General features: G+C 47.8%; 1 protein-coding gene across 7 annotated transcripts in view; it reads left to right on the forward strand.

The window, feature by feature from the left end:
- LOC110294755 (uncharacterized) overlaps positions 1-12062 on the forward strand; it is a 28846-nt gene extending 16784 nt beyond the window's left edge. For 5 of the 7 annotated variants that reach the window (XM_021163195.2, XM_021163199.2, XM_021163196.2 and 2 more), the window contains 7 exons: positions 765-875; positions 1327-1430; positions 3367-3391; positions 5097-5165; positions 8954-9007; positions 10552-10650; positions 11230-12062. In XM_021163195.2, coding sequence (XP_021018854.1) covers positions 765-875; positions 1327-1430; positions 3367-3391; positions 5097-5165; positions 8954-9007; positions 10552-10650; positions 11230-11300 — 533 coding nt within the window. In that variant the 3' untranslated portion in view covers positions 11301-12062. The remainder of the gene's footprint in view (positions 1-764; positions 876-1326; positions 1431-3366; positions 3392-5096; positions 5166-8953; positions 9008-10551; positions 10651-11229) is intronic. The other 2 variants (XM_021163200.2, XM_021163198.2) reach the window with 2 other exon arrangements.
- The last annotated feature ends 1293 nt before the right edge of the window (positions 12063-13355 follow it).

Genomic DNA, 13355 nt, shown 5'->3' on the forward strand with positions numbered 1-13355 from the left:
TACACACATATATACATGCATACACATACACACATGCATAGACACACTCATACACACACATACAGATGTACATACATACACATACATATACACAATCACACATACATATACACATATACACATACATACATACATACATACACTCACACACATACACACACACATTAAATTTTTTACCCAACATATTCCTAAAGGCCACTTGTCACACTGTCCTCTCAGTCTCTACCAGCTACAGGTCTGCTCTCTCACACCTTCTGAGAGATCCATTTCTTTTTCTTTCTATTAAAGATTTAGTTATTATATATGAGTACACTGTAGCTGTCTTCAGACACACCAGAAGAGGGCATCGGATCTCATTACAGATGGTTGTGAGCCACCATGTGGCTGCTGGGAATTGAACTCAGGACCCCCGGAAAAGCAGTCAGTGCTCTTAATTGCTGAGCCCATCTCTCCAGCCCTCTGATCCATTTCTTAATACCCCATGTGTGAGATGGAGTGGATCTGCATTCTGTTCACTCAGTATGAGCGTCTTCCAGTTCAATCCCACATTGCTCCAAACCCCACAGCCGACCTTCACCAAACAGTGATGTGCAAGTAATGTTGCCAATGCCATCACTGGATGATAAACGTATCTCGCAACAGACTGTGCCTCAGAATATGCAGTTATTACATGCCAATCTAGACAGCGCTTGACTGTAAATAACTACTACAACTTAGCCTATGTGCGATGTCAACGACTGTCTTCAACACCTTCTATCTCCTAGGTTGCTGCATCCCAGATGAAGATGTGCCTCAGAGGAAGAGACACTTTGTCTACGGGACACGGACCCGTTTGTGGCCACCCAGCAGGGTGGAGTCCACAGATCCCAATGACGGTCTGTGAAAATTCAGTCCTTGAGCCCATTCACCAATAATAACTTCATGCAGTCAGCAGCTCTCACTAACATGTTCAGGGGAAGCAGTAACTGTGTTGGGTCATGCCTTCCTTTATCCCTCTGCAATGACAATTCTGTTACTAGCAACCTCCGAAAGGAACACCTACTTGCAACAGTGTATGTCCCAGGGTGGCCTCCAACTTCCAGAGATCCTCCTGCCTCAGCTTCTCAAGTGCCAAGACTGCTGATGTCCTTCTAGTATCTTTCATTTCTGTTTGGGGGTCACTCCCTGTTCTTCTTTCACCTGCTGAGGAACATGTCCAATCAGTACGGGACACTGTGCATGTCACCCGGCCACCTCCACCCCTCCCACATTTCTGTCCACTCCACACACGTTTCTTGAGCCTTTCATCAGCAAGGCCAATGGACTGAGCACCCTGCCTCCTACCAGATTCCAACAGGGTCATCATGGAGGTAGTCCCCTGTGTCAGCTCAGAAGAGCAAGAAGAAGAGAAAGAGGAAGAGAAAGAGGAAGAGGAAGAGTCTGTTGGGAAGGTAAGGCATGTATCCTCCTTGGTCTGAGGTAGACATATCATCTTACTGGTTTACTTCTTTGGGAATCCAGGTCAGACTTTGAACTCTAGGCCCACAGAATTTCCTTTGTGGAGAAATGTCAAGTGCAAGTCTGGTGCCAACTGATGCCTGATTTAAGGTGATCTCAGTGAGTGTCAGGATCAGATACCAGCTAGAGGCTAGCTCCTGTGCCTGCCTCAAGTGCCGTCTGACTCCACTTTAGGGACACTGTATAGTGCCAGAGGACAGCTTCAGAATTCTTCTCTTGAAGGTAGCTGAGGGGAAAGGGTGTTAGCGGGTGCAAGACTTGGTCTTGCAAAAAATTAGGGTTTCTTTTTAATATTAAAGCATTTACCAGCCAGGCAGCAGTGGTACATGCCTTTAATCCCAGCACTCGGGAGGCAGAGGCAGGTGGATTTCTGAGTTCAAGGCCAGCCTGGTCTACAGAGTGAGTTCCACGACAGCCAGGGCTACACAGAGAAACCCTATCTCGAAAAACAACAACAACAACAAACATGTTTACCTGTCTTAAGTCTAAGTTACTTTGCAGTGGTAGCTGGCCCACCTGCCTGAGTTCCTCTGAGGCCAGAAACTGCAGCATCTCTGACATTTATTTAGCAGTCATCTCCAAGCAGCTGGGCATTAAGTAGTCCTTGTTCTTAGGTCCAGTGCACTGGGAGTGTGTACAACACCCATTCTTCTAGTGACTGTCACTCACAAGAAGAAAAGGGACACTTTGAAAGTGATTCTAATCTTTATTTCTAAGTTCTTCTCTAAAAATTCTCACCTCCAAAATGATTCTCCTCTAAAAATTTTCTCTCCAAAAAATTTCTCTCTCACCTCTCTTTGTCCTCAGAATACAAGATCATATGGTGAAAGGTTCACCCCGAGTTTACATATAGATTCAAATCATAAACTGATTAAGAAGTTTACAGCAGAGATGTTTACACCTGTTTTCATTAAGACAAGTTATTTAACTAAACATTCATTTTCTGTCACTGATTCCACAGGTTTATAGAAAGTTAAAAAAAAAACATAATTTTACCAAAATAAAAAAATAAAAAAATAAAATAAAGCCGGGCGTGGTGGCGCACGCCTTTAATCCCAGCACTCGGGAGGCAGAGGCAGGCGGATTTCTGAGTTCGAGGCCAGCCTGGTCTACAAAGTGAGTTCCAGGACAGCCAGGACTATACAGAGAAACCCTGTCTCAAAAAAAACAAAAACAAAACAAAACAAAAAAAAACAAAATATAATTTTGTGATTAAGCTGCCATTGAAGTTTTGTATTGATAAACCCAGCCAATATTTTATCTTCTGTTCTTGCACCTACCTACAATAAATCGTTAGTTTCCTTTTATGGCCTTCAGTTAATTGTCTTACAACCTCTTGGAATTTGTTCTAAAGTTGTAAGTGCCCACTTTCTATCTCAGAAGCAATTAACTCATGACACTAAAGACTGGAAGAGTTCTAACTGACGTTTTCACATCAGAGATGCCTTTAATAGTGGTCCTATTATAAAGGGCTTAATAATTACTAGCATAATTTTAGGAATTCCTATAGGACCATCATTAAGAATTAAGAAATCATCTATATATCAGTATGGCATCACTACAAGACAGGACATCTTTGCTATTCTGCAGAGATCTGCTCCAAAGGGTGGCCTAATACCTAGTGATTGTTACGTATAATTATAGTAACAGGAGAAGCAGATTAATAGCAGGACTCTTTCCTAAAATGTAGTCCCCTCAGCTCATCCACTACAGTTTTACAGCCCACGGGGAAGCCACTCACGGGATCACCTGCTAGTTTCTAGTTTCTCCTGGGGAGCTCCTGGCAGCATAGATCCCCCTTCTCCATGTGGTTTTATAATCACCACAAGGGATCTGATCCTGGTGTCATTTTTCTCCCCGTGACCACAGGTGGAATCCTTGGACAAAGAGAACGGTAAGTGTTGCAAGCTCATTTCATCGTAAGTGCTAAGAGGGAATAGAATTTCTTGCCTGCTTTGTTGGGAAATCCACCCTGGTTCTAGTTTCCCAGCTGGTAAAAGAGGAATGGGCCGTAGCGCACAGAGTTGGCGGTCCAATGAGAAATCAGAGCCATCCACAATGGCTGAGAGCATCTATGTCATTTTGGTGGTGCGGACTTGTGTACAGCATTTGTGTGTTGGAAGGCAGCTGTGGCTGAGTCCAAGTGGAATAAACCCCCACACTCCAAAGGTGGTGGGGGGGACAAAGTACACACTTGACATAAATTTTTATCTTATTATTTCTTCAACCCAAGAATAGCTTGATGTCAATACCAGTTTCACACATGCAGACACTGCAGAACTAACTGGTCCCGGGCTCACGGTTCCATGAGACCAGAGGCAAATGAGGAATGAGGCATGAGTCCCAAGGATGATGCTCTGAGCTGCAGGCCCATATTCAAAGTCACAATCAGGGGATCCACAGTCACCATGCCAGGGCATTTCAGTTTAGACAAACACCGGTGAGATTCCACCCTCTAGCGTTTCCGACACTGCCCATCACTGGAAAGTGGCCACGGTGTTCACACAATCCAAGGCTGCAACGGTGAATTTAAAAGCCCACTCGGAAGTCATTAGTATGATGTTCATATAACACACACACACACACCCATTCTGTCCCCTGCTCTATGGGCAGGGGAGGTACCCGGTACCACAGTGTAAGTCAACATCTGCCAAGACTGCTCGAGCTCTTCCACACCCCTTGCTCATAGCAGATTAGCACCAAAGAGTTAATGAGCTGACTCTCTAAAGCCCTGTAGACCCTCAAGTTCCCTAGCAAACATGTCTAAAGGACCACATTGCATCACAAAAAAATGCTCCGACTGGTTCTTACTCAAGTCCAGCTCCCCTTCTGCACACCTATGGTGTACCTCAACGAGGGAGCTGAGATGCCACACGCCACACTCTAGCTGAATTGTCCCGAGGCAGTAACCTCACATGAGCTGGTCAGCCACCTTCCCCCTGGATATGACCACACATTCTGTACAAAAAGAAGACAAAGAAGGGGGTATTGCCACACCTTTGAGGTGGTTATTCAAAAATGACAACATCCAGTCGCTTCCACTGTTAGAAGTTATATCAAAACCGAGATTATAAATTTAATAGAGTATTTTTCTAGAATTTAAATCCAACCTCCTAAGAAAGGGCCCTTTTCAAGCCCTGGCCTGAAATGATGTAAACCACTGCAGCCATGGATCCACAGACAGAGATCTTCCTGCCTCTGCCTCCCGAGTGTTAGCACTCTGGGCACACAAACACTGTGCTAGGCAAAGGTCACTTTTTTTTTTTGTCCAGTAAACAAATCCTTTTGGGAACAGGTAAAGGAGCTTATGTGGGTCTGGGGAAGGAAAGATCTCAGAAGTCACCATGAAGATAGTGACGGTCCAGCTCAGCTTCTGACTGCTACAGAGGAGGCAAGGGACTGTGGCTCTGGGACCCATCATACGCCTCACGCTCATCGCACTTAGACAGTTTTACACGTGGGGTGCCCTCAGCTCCCCATCCCCTCCCACACGTCTCCTTTGCCTTCCGTCCCTGCCCCGTGTCCAACCACTGATGCTCCCGCATAACCCACTGGGCAACAGTGCCGGGGTACTGACGGTGTCTCCCTCTCTTCCCTAGTCATCCTGGAGAGCTCGAGGGATCCCTTCCATTGTCATAGAAGATCAGAAGAATCCATTGAATACCCGAGTAGGTTGACAGCATTTGGGTAGAAGGTAGAAACTGCTCTCTAGCAGTAGTGGTTTCCCATAGCATCACGATGGTGATTGTGAGAAGGCAGACCCGTTGCACAGCAGACATGTGCTGGTGGAATTTTAAGGAAGTTTTAAATATTACAAATATACACCATAGCGGCTTAGTCCCAAGCAACTTCTTCCCTCAGTAGAAGATGATTTTGCACTAGCTAACAATATAACACACTTCATGCAGACATCATTCACGAACACCTCCCGTTTCATTTGCCTTCTAATTCTGCTTGTATGTGTATTGGTGTTCTGTCCGCACGTATGTCTATCCACTAGACACGTGCAGGGCCCACAGAGGCCCTCAGAGTCATGGATCCCTTGGAACCTGCGTTACAGACAGTTATCACACATCGTGTGGGTGACAGGAATTGAACCAGGGTCCTCTGGAAGAGCAGCCAGTGCTCTAACCACTCAGCCATCACTCCAACATGTTCCTCATGGTCGTGACAGAAGTAGATTTGCCTCAGGCCACTTTTGCATCTCTCTAAGTCATGTGCCCATGTGGACAGAACCCTACTCACAGGACACAGGACAGTATAATCTCCATGATGACACCCCCTCCCCCGCCCAATGCCCCTTTTAAATTATGGGCCAATGCAAGAAGAATGCAAAATGGGGCATGCTTACTATTACCACTGACCTGCTTAGAGACGATCTAGATGAAAGAAGTGTGGGAGTGCCCGGATGGCTTGGTGCAGCGGACAGGCAATGTGATTTAGTTAGCTTCTAACTATGACCAAGGACCAGATAAGAATCATGGCCAGGCTCTGTACCCACCTGAAGTGACGGCGTTCCTTTCAGGTGGTGCAGGGCTCGGTGTGAGAATCCCTGGGTCACAGCCCAAAGGGTGCCTTTGCATAACCTCGTACATGTTTGGTCGGTCGGCATGGTTCATACGCCCACTTTTCTAGTGTCAGCATCCCAAACAAAATGTGCATCCCCATGGGGCTATGATCGTATATTGCAAAAATGGTCTAGACAAACTCAGGGGGAACCTGGCACACATAAGCAGCATCCCACTGGTGGTCAGACCTTCACAAGGTGCTCACAAAGTCTAAGGTATTATTCCGACTTCATATGCATGCAGCCCTTTGAATGCCATACGGCTCCCAAGGAAGGGCAATGGATTACACCCCATTCACCCAGATGGGGTTCTAAATGGACAGGGTGTGCTCCACATCTGTGGTCAAAGGAAAGATACACACATCACTCGTCAATGACACTCGTATGTCACCGGTCTCCAGATTAGATAGATCGTTCTCACCCAACTCATTCACAGTCCTTCCCAGTCGCAGGATTCAGAACCCATTTCTCCAACTACCACATCATAAGCATGGAGATGTGGGCGCAGCCCATCCTTAGCAGTGAGACCCCTGATAAGGCCACAGGCCACGCCCCACTGTGGTAGGAGTGTGAGGCAGGAGGACGGACTTCAGAGTCGGTCCTGAGACCCGGGTTCCCCGAGCTCCTTGTGGTCAGGACAGAGGCAGCTTCTGTGGAGGCTCACTGTCCACGGGAAGTCACCTCCCAACTGGTCCTTGGGTAAACACTGTTGATGGATCATTGTCACATTAAAACCGAACGGAGCCTCCAGAGTCACAGAATGTACAACTGAAAGGCGGCGTTTCAGGGAGAGGAGTTTAAGGGTTTGAGTCCAGCAGAGGGCACGCTTAGTACACCGATGGGGCTCTGAGAGATATCAGATCTTTACATTGCCACTTGCTTGTGCTATGAGCCCTCCTTTCATATGGAAGTCCTGACTATTCACTCTGACAGCAGGACCTGTGTCCTCATTTCTCCTACCCACCCAGCTCAGCCCTAGACAACCACCGCAGTCCTCCCAAGCTGTGATGTCGCTCACGTGTGTCGCTCATGTGTGGAAAGCAGAAAGCCTCTCCCCCCAGCTTGTTCATCCCACGGGGCCCACCTGTCTCCTCACTAGGACAAGCTCTGGGGATGAGGGTGGCTCCTGAAGAGAGCACCACACCCCTCCTGTTCCCCAGGGGCTCTTGCTGCTTCTCAACAGGATGCCCTGGGCCTTGTTGGGGTCCGGCTGGGCCTTGGAGTTAACGGAACTCGTTGGTTTAGTAACCAGAGGACTTTACAGAATGACCAGGCCTTTTGTCTGTGCCCAGCGAGCAATGTATAATGAGATGAGGCAGCAAATTGTGAGCTAATATGAAGAGAATGGGGCTGAGATTTCCTCATCTTTGCCCTCTCTTTACCCTCTGACCAATGCTTTGTCCAAATTATATTAATTAAAACACAAACATTGAGAATCCCAGCCCTGCAGCTGCAGCTCATGTCTCCAGTGACCACGTTTATAGGGTGACAGGATAACATCGTCATCTCATGGCCTGTGTTCTGTTCCTTGAGCCTAAATACCTCAATGAATGCACGCATGCACGCACAGACATGGACATACATGTAAATGCACACACGCATACACATGGACACACATGCACACAGACATGGGCACACATACATGTGGACGCAAAAATGGACACACATATGGACAGACACACACAAACACACATAGACACATATGCTCATGCATACACACATACACACATACACATACATGCACACACACACGGACAGACACACACATACTCACACATACACACATACATAGACATACATGCACACATACAACACATGCACATGGACACACATGCGGACACATACACACATATGGACACACACAGCATCAGGGTCAGGTGGAAAGAAAGAATGTATGTTTGGAAGTAGAAGCTGCACTGAGTGAGGAGAACTGAAATTTGATCCTCCAGCTTTTCTCTCCTACTCAAAGGCTTGCAAGACCTTGCAGGCTCCTACAGGGCCTCAGAGTCCACAGAACCTAGTAAATGTCTGAGAACCCAGAGAAGAGGGCTGTAAATCCACTATCAGTCAGTTTCCCATGACCATCACAAAACATTTGGCCTTGTGGAGGAGGGGACTTGAGCTCACAATTCTGCATGTCAGTAGTACGGCACTACGCACGCACATACGGCAAATAGTTACCCAGCTGAAAGAAAGTGGCTGTAAGGGCTGGTGAGATGGCTCAGTGGTTAAGAGCACCCGACTGCTCTTCTGAAGGTCCAGAGTTCAAATCCCAGCAACCACATGGTGGCTCACAACCATCCGCAATGAGATCTGTCGCCCTCTTCTGGAGTGTCTGAAGACAGCTACAGTGTACTTACATATAATAAATAAATAAATCTTTAAAAAAAAAAAAAGAAAGTGGCTGTAAAAGGTGAGGCATGAAATGCAAGGGTGTCAGACATCTGGCATGCTCTTTCTAAACACCATAAAACACCACTCTGAAGGGAACCGAGCAGGAGCTGAGAAAACCACACTAACTCCACTCCACGATGGGCTGATGACCTGGTGACCCACTTATGACATCCCTTTATTTGCTGTGCGTGAGCATGGATGTATGTAGAGGTCAGAGGACAACTTGTGGAAGTCGGGTTTCTCCTTGCACCAGGTGGATTGCCAAGATTAAAAGTGGGTCATCGGGCTTGGCAGCAAGCACCCTTTACCTACTGAGCCAGCTTGCTGGCTTCCATCAGTCTGATTTTTTTTTTTTTACCTCCTACGAATATGGCTGCACCAGAGGATGTGCCATACCTCCAAACCATTCCCCCACCCACCCCCATGACTACAAGGGACACAGGGAATGGGGAAAGGTGTCTAATGACCGTCTTGCTGATGATTGTGTTTCTAAAGGTTGGATTGTCCAGAGGCAGTGGGACTGGAGTAGCGATGAAGAAGATTGTGAGGGTGAGTAACTTCTCGGGGTGGAACCTTATAGGAAAGGTTTCCTGGGAGGTTAGGGGATTGTGTGTGCTACCTCAGGGACCATGGGAGGAGAGCATAAACAGGCAGGGAACAAACCCAACAGCAGAGACACAGGCCTTCTTATCTTAATGGTGCAAGCATCGGTGCTCACTGTCACAGGGAGCGCCCGCTGTCCTCCTCCAGTTGAAAATAGCCCTATCCACAGGCCCTGTGGAGGTCTCTTTGATCGCAGGCTGATCTTTGTCGTGGAGCCCAAGAGTAAGCTGTTTGGATTCAGTTTGGAGATGCAGATCTCATGCTCCTGCGCCGTCAAGACCTCAGAATCTCAGCCATTTTCTGTCCTGTCCTTTTTGTGTAACACCTGCTTTTAAGGACGCCCCCTGGAGGTGGGGGGAGAGGATGAGTTTAAAAGAGGCCACTGGGAGGACAGTGCATGGTCCTGGGTCCTGGTGAGGAGGGGTGAGTCCGACTGTGGGGAGGGGTGGTGAGTCCTTTCGGTCGCTTCTCACCTCCACTCTAACCCTGATTCCCCTACTGTGAGACTGGAAGCCAACCAGAAGCTATTTCCATCAGGGACTCTTACATCCAACGGCCCCCTTGAGCTTCTCTGAAGCAGAGCAGCAGCAGTAACAGAGCCTGTATAGGCAGAGACAGCACACACAGCCTCTCCACCTGTCCCTTGGCCCTGAACCTGGGGATCCACAGGCTCAGCGTAGAGCCTCTGTCTACAAGGTCCTTGCCCAATCCAGTTCTACCGCTTCATTCAGACACGGTCCCCATCTCCTAACCTTGTCCCCGGTCCCCAGACCTCCAGTTACCTTCCCGGCAGAGTGTAAAAACTGCCCGGCCCCTCTTCTTTAGCTCCCCACTTGTCCATTTTCTGGAAGATAAAGAACTTGGGGAGTTTGGTCCCGCTGCCAGCTCAACCTGTCAACTTGAGTTTGTCCTGTCAGCAATGGAATTGTTGTGAAGTCCCAATGTCTCCTGGGCTCCTGGGGTCATCACAGGCCCAAAATATTTATCGACACGTGTGCCAGTTGTCACTCTCTTGCACAAAACAGACACAACTCCTGAGCCCCTGGCAGGTACACTTGTGTGTAAAGGCCACAGGCAGTTGAATAGTTAGGGAGGTAGCCATACCCTCTCAATCTCTCCTCTGATCTCCCCACGAAGGAGAATTATGGGAGTGAGGCTGAGAAGGAGAGAGAAATCCGGCAGCAATCCTAGAGGAGGAGACGGTAGCATGAGGTGGCACACAAAGAAGGGGGTCACCGCCGTGCAGAAAATGTCATGAAGACTATGGCAGCCTCTAGGAAGACTAGGGGAAGACTGGCCCTGACCCTCAGCATATGCTAGAAAAAGATGTCCAGAGCCTATCCTTAGGGTGCAGGGAAGGACACGAAGACCCTTCAGACAGGAGCAGGGGTGGGGGAACGGAGGTTGACGGAGGCACTGCACACTTGCGGAAGGTCAGCAGAAGCTCAGACCCTTACCCCAGACTTTAACTCCCTCCTCCTTTCCCCAAGGCCACTCCATCTCCGTCACAGCCCTAGTGCACGCTGAAGCATGCTGGTCTGACACCCCAGAGGAGGAGGAGGAGGAGGATAAGGCAGAAGCAGCCATTAGTACGTGGTTCAACTTGTTAGCATGTGGCTCAACTTGTTAACATAATCTCTTCACGTTTCCTAGCAGCTCTCTGCGGCTCTTCGCCACACCCCCTCTCTCTTTCCCACACGTCAGGGCTTTCCTGTACACTTGTAACCCTCCTACTTCGGAGTACGTTAAACGTCTCTGCTCTCCAGCTTCTTCCTCACCCCAGCCTCAGTTTCCCCATTTTTAGTTTGGTGGCATCGTAGATAGAACCTCAAGCCTCATTCACACCTGCGCTCAGTCCCTGAGTGCCTGAAAGTCACAGGATAGACAAGGTGGGCACAGAAAGAGAAACTCGATCCAGGCAGCTAGCCTCGGGTATCTCAAGGGTCTCAGGATAGACCATAGAGCAGGAATGAGTCATGGGGAGGAAAGGCAGGCCACAATGCCACTCTCCTATGGGAACTTCTGATAAGAGAACTTCACTGGACCGACCCTCTCCAATCAGAACTGATGAGAGAACCCCACTGGACCTAGTGTGGGTGGGATTCAGCCTGCCCTGCCCACCACCCAAGGGGCATCCTCTCCTCAGATTCCCGTTTACTGTGTTTCAGGTTCCCAGGATGATGCCAGCAAAGAGGGTGAACCTGTAGCCACCAAGACGGCAGAAGCTGCTGCTCTTTGATCCATTCCCCTTCCGGCAATGGGCTCCTCTCACAGTTCACATTTAGAATTTTTGCACGTTTGCAACTTTTTACTGTTACGAATATTGTGTTTTTACATAGTTCAGATTTAGATATTTTTGCACATTTGCAACTTTTTAACGTTACTTATACTCTGTTTTTAACGTTCACTATTTAAGATTGTAAATATGTTTCTCCTATATTGGTACATATTGTATAGTAAAAGAAAATTGACTCTCCCGCCACTCTGGAGTAAGACCTTTCCTGTAAAGTAAGCACTTCTAGAAGAAATCCCTAAAGAGGAGTTGATTTTCGACATACTTACCCACAGCCACTCCCTCGACCCGGGCCCCACACAGGGTCTCTACTGGACACAACCGCCCAGTGGGCACTTGTCACTTGTCTCACGTTGCTGTTGCGACGTGACAGGAGTCAGTTTGTCCCTCCTCCTGGAAGGCGTCACGGCAGCTGTATGACCCAAGGTTGTCTGTGACCACTCAGATGTTGGCCCTTCACACCTCGGGGCCAGCATGCTGGTATAGAGTCCACACTTCCTGTGTCCCTCCCTGAGGCTCATCAGTGCGCTGCTCCGTTTCCATTGGGAAGGCTCTGCTTCAGCTCTCTCCTCTGTTCAGTTACCATCCTGGAAGCCCGGCTTATTCCCTTGCCCTGGAGCCCAGAGTCTCCCAAGAATACACTGTGATCCGGCAGCTCCAGTCAGCGCCCAGTGTGTCCTAGAAACATATATTGTCAGCAATGATCGCCATCATTAGGAAACATTTGGAAAAATAAAATAATTATTAGTGAAGCTACGTTGAAATGTTTTTACTATCGGCTCTTTTGTAGAAAATCTTAGTAAACAATTTAAAGCTCAGAAAGGCACACTTTTGGGTGGTTTTGTTTTTTGTTTAAGACAGGGTTTCTCTGTGTAGCCCTGGCTGTCCTGGAACTCACTTTGTAGACGAGGCTGGCCTCAAACTCAGAAATCCACCTGCCTCTGCCTCCCAAGCGCTGGGATTAAAGGCTTGCTCCACCACCGCCCAGCTAGAAAGGCACACTCTTATTGGTCAAGCTAGGAACCCTTTATGGTCAGCGAATAAGAACAACGGCAGCACAGCTGAGGCAACTCTCACTGAGGCTAGACTGGGGGTGACTGATTTCTTATACACATTTCTGCACCCAGCTTCCTGATGGGATTTATTAACTGCAGATGAGTGGGTATGCATCCTGAGGATGTAAAATATTGTTGGGAGCTATTAAGACAACACTATTGTCCTGATCTCTAAATTGGGCCTCTCCCCCCGAGAAGAAAAGGGGGTCAAAAGCGGGCCACCGACACACCAATTCTGAGAACAACCACAGAATGTTCCAGCCCTAGGTCATCTCTGATGTCCTGACCACACCCTGATACCACCAAGTTCCTGCTTCCTCAATAGCTGCCAAAAGAATTTCTATTGCCCCCCTCCCACTGATAAGTACTTCTCTTTTTGCTTGTATTGCCCCACCCCTCCCACTGATAAGTATCTGTACTTCCCCTTTCGCTTGTGCATTTAAGCCTTGGGCCTTTCTCAAAACATTGGGGTCTTGATGCAATCCAGAACGGTTCCCGTGTCGTTATTCGCACAAGACCCTCGTCTCTCTCTACCCCCCATTTGGTTATTAGGAGAAGGTCCCCTCGAGACCCTCGAATAACTGGACCTGCTGGATGGGTCAAAATATGACTGATTTTTATGTAAAAGTTTAAATCTGTGATTCTTTTAAGTTTCTTCCAAGATTACTTTTAAAGATAAATAATAATTACTCCTGTCTTTGTAAGGGCAAATGCCTGCCGGCGAGGAGGAGACACTGGCTGAGGAAGGGAAGTACCTTGCTTGCTGACACTTGGTTAGTCTATAACAAGTTGCTTAGTTACGAATGTATGAATGAACGTGGGTTCTTAGAAATAATTTGTTTTCTTTACCTCTGCTACATAATGTTATTCCTTATAAAGGTGTTAGGGAACACACCCCTCCCATTCTGAGGTTCTCAGATCCCCAATTTACTTCCCAAATAAAAGT

The sequence above is a fragment of the Mus caroli genome, unplaced genomic scaffold (genome assembly GCF_978045245.1).
Source record: "Mus caroli unplaced genomic scaffold, Mus_caroli_1 scaffold_4, whole genome shotgun sequence".
Taxonomy (NCBI): domain Eukaryota; kingdom Metazoa; phylum Chordata; class Mammalia; order Rodentia; family Muridae; genus Mus; species Mus caroli.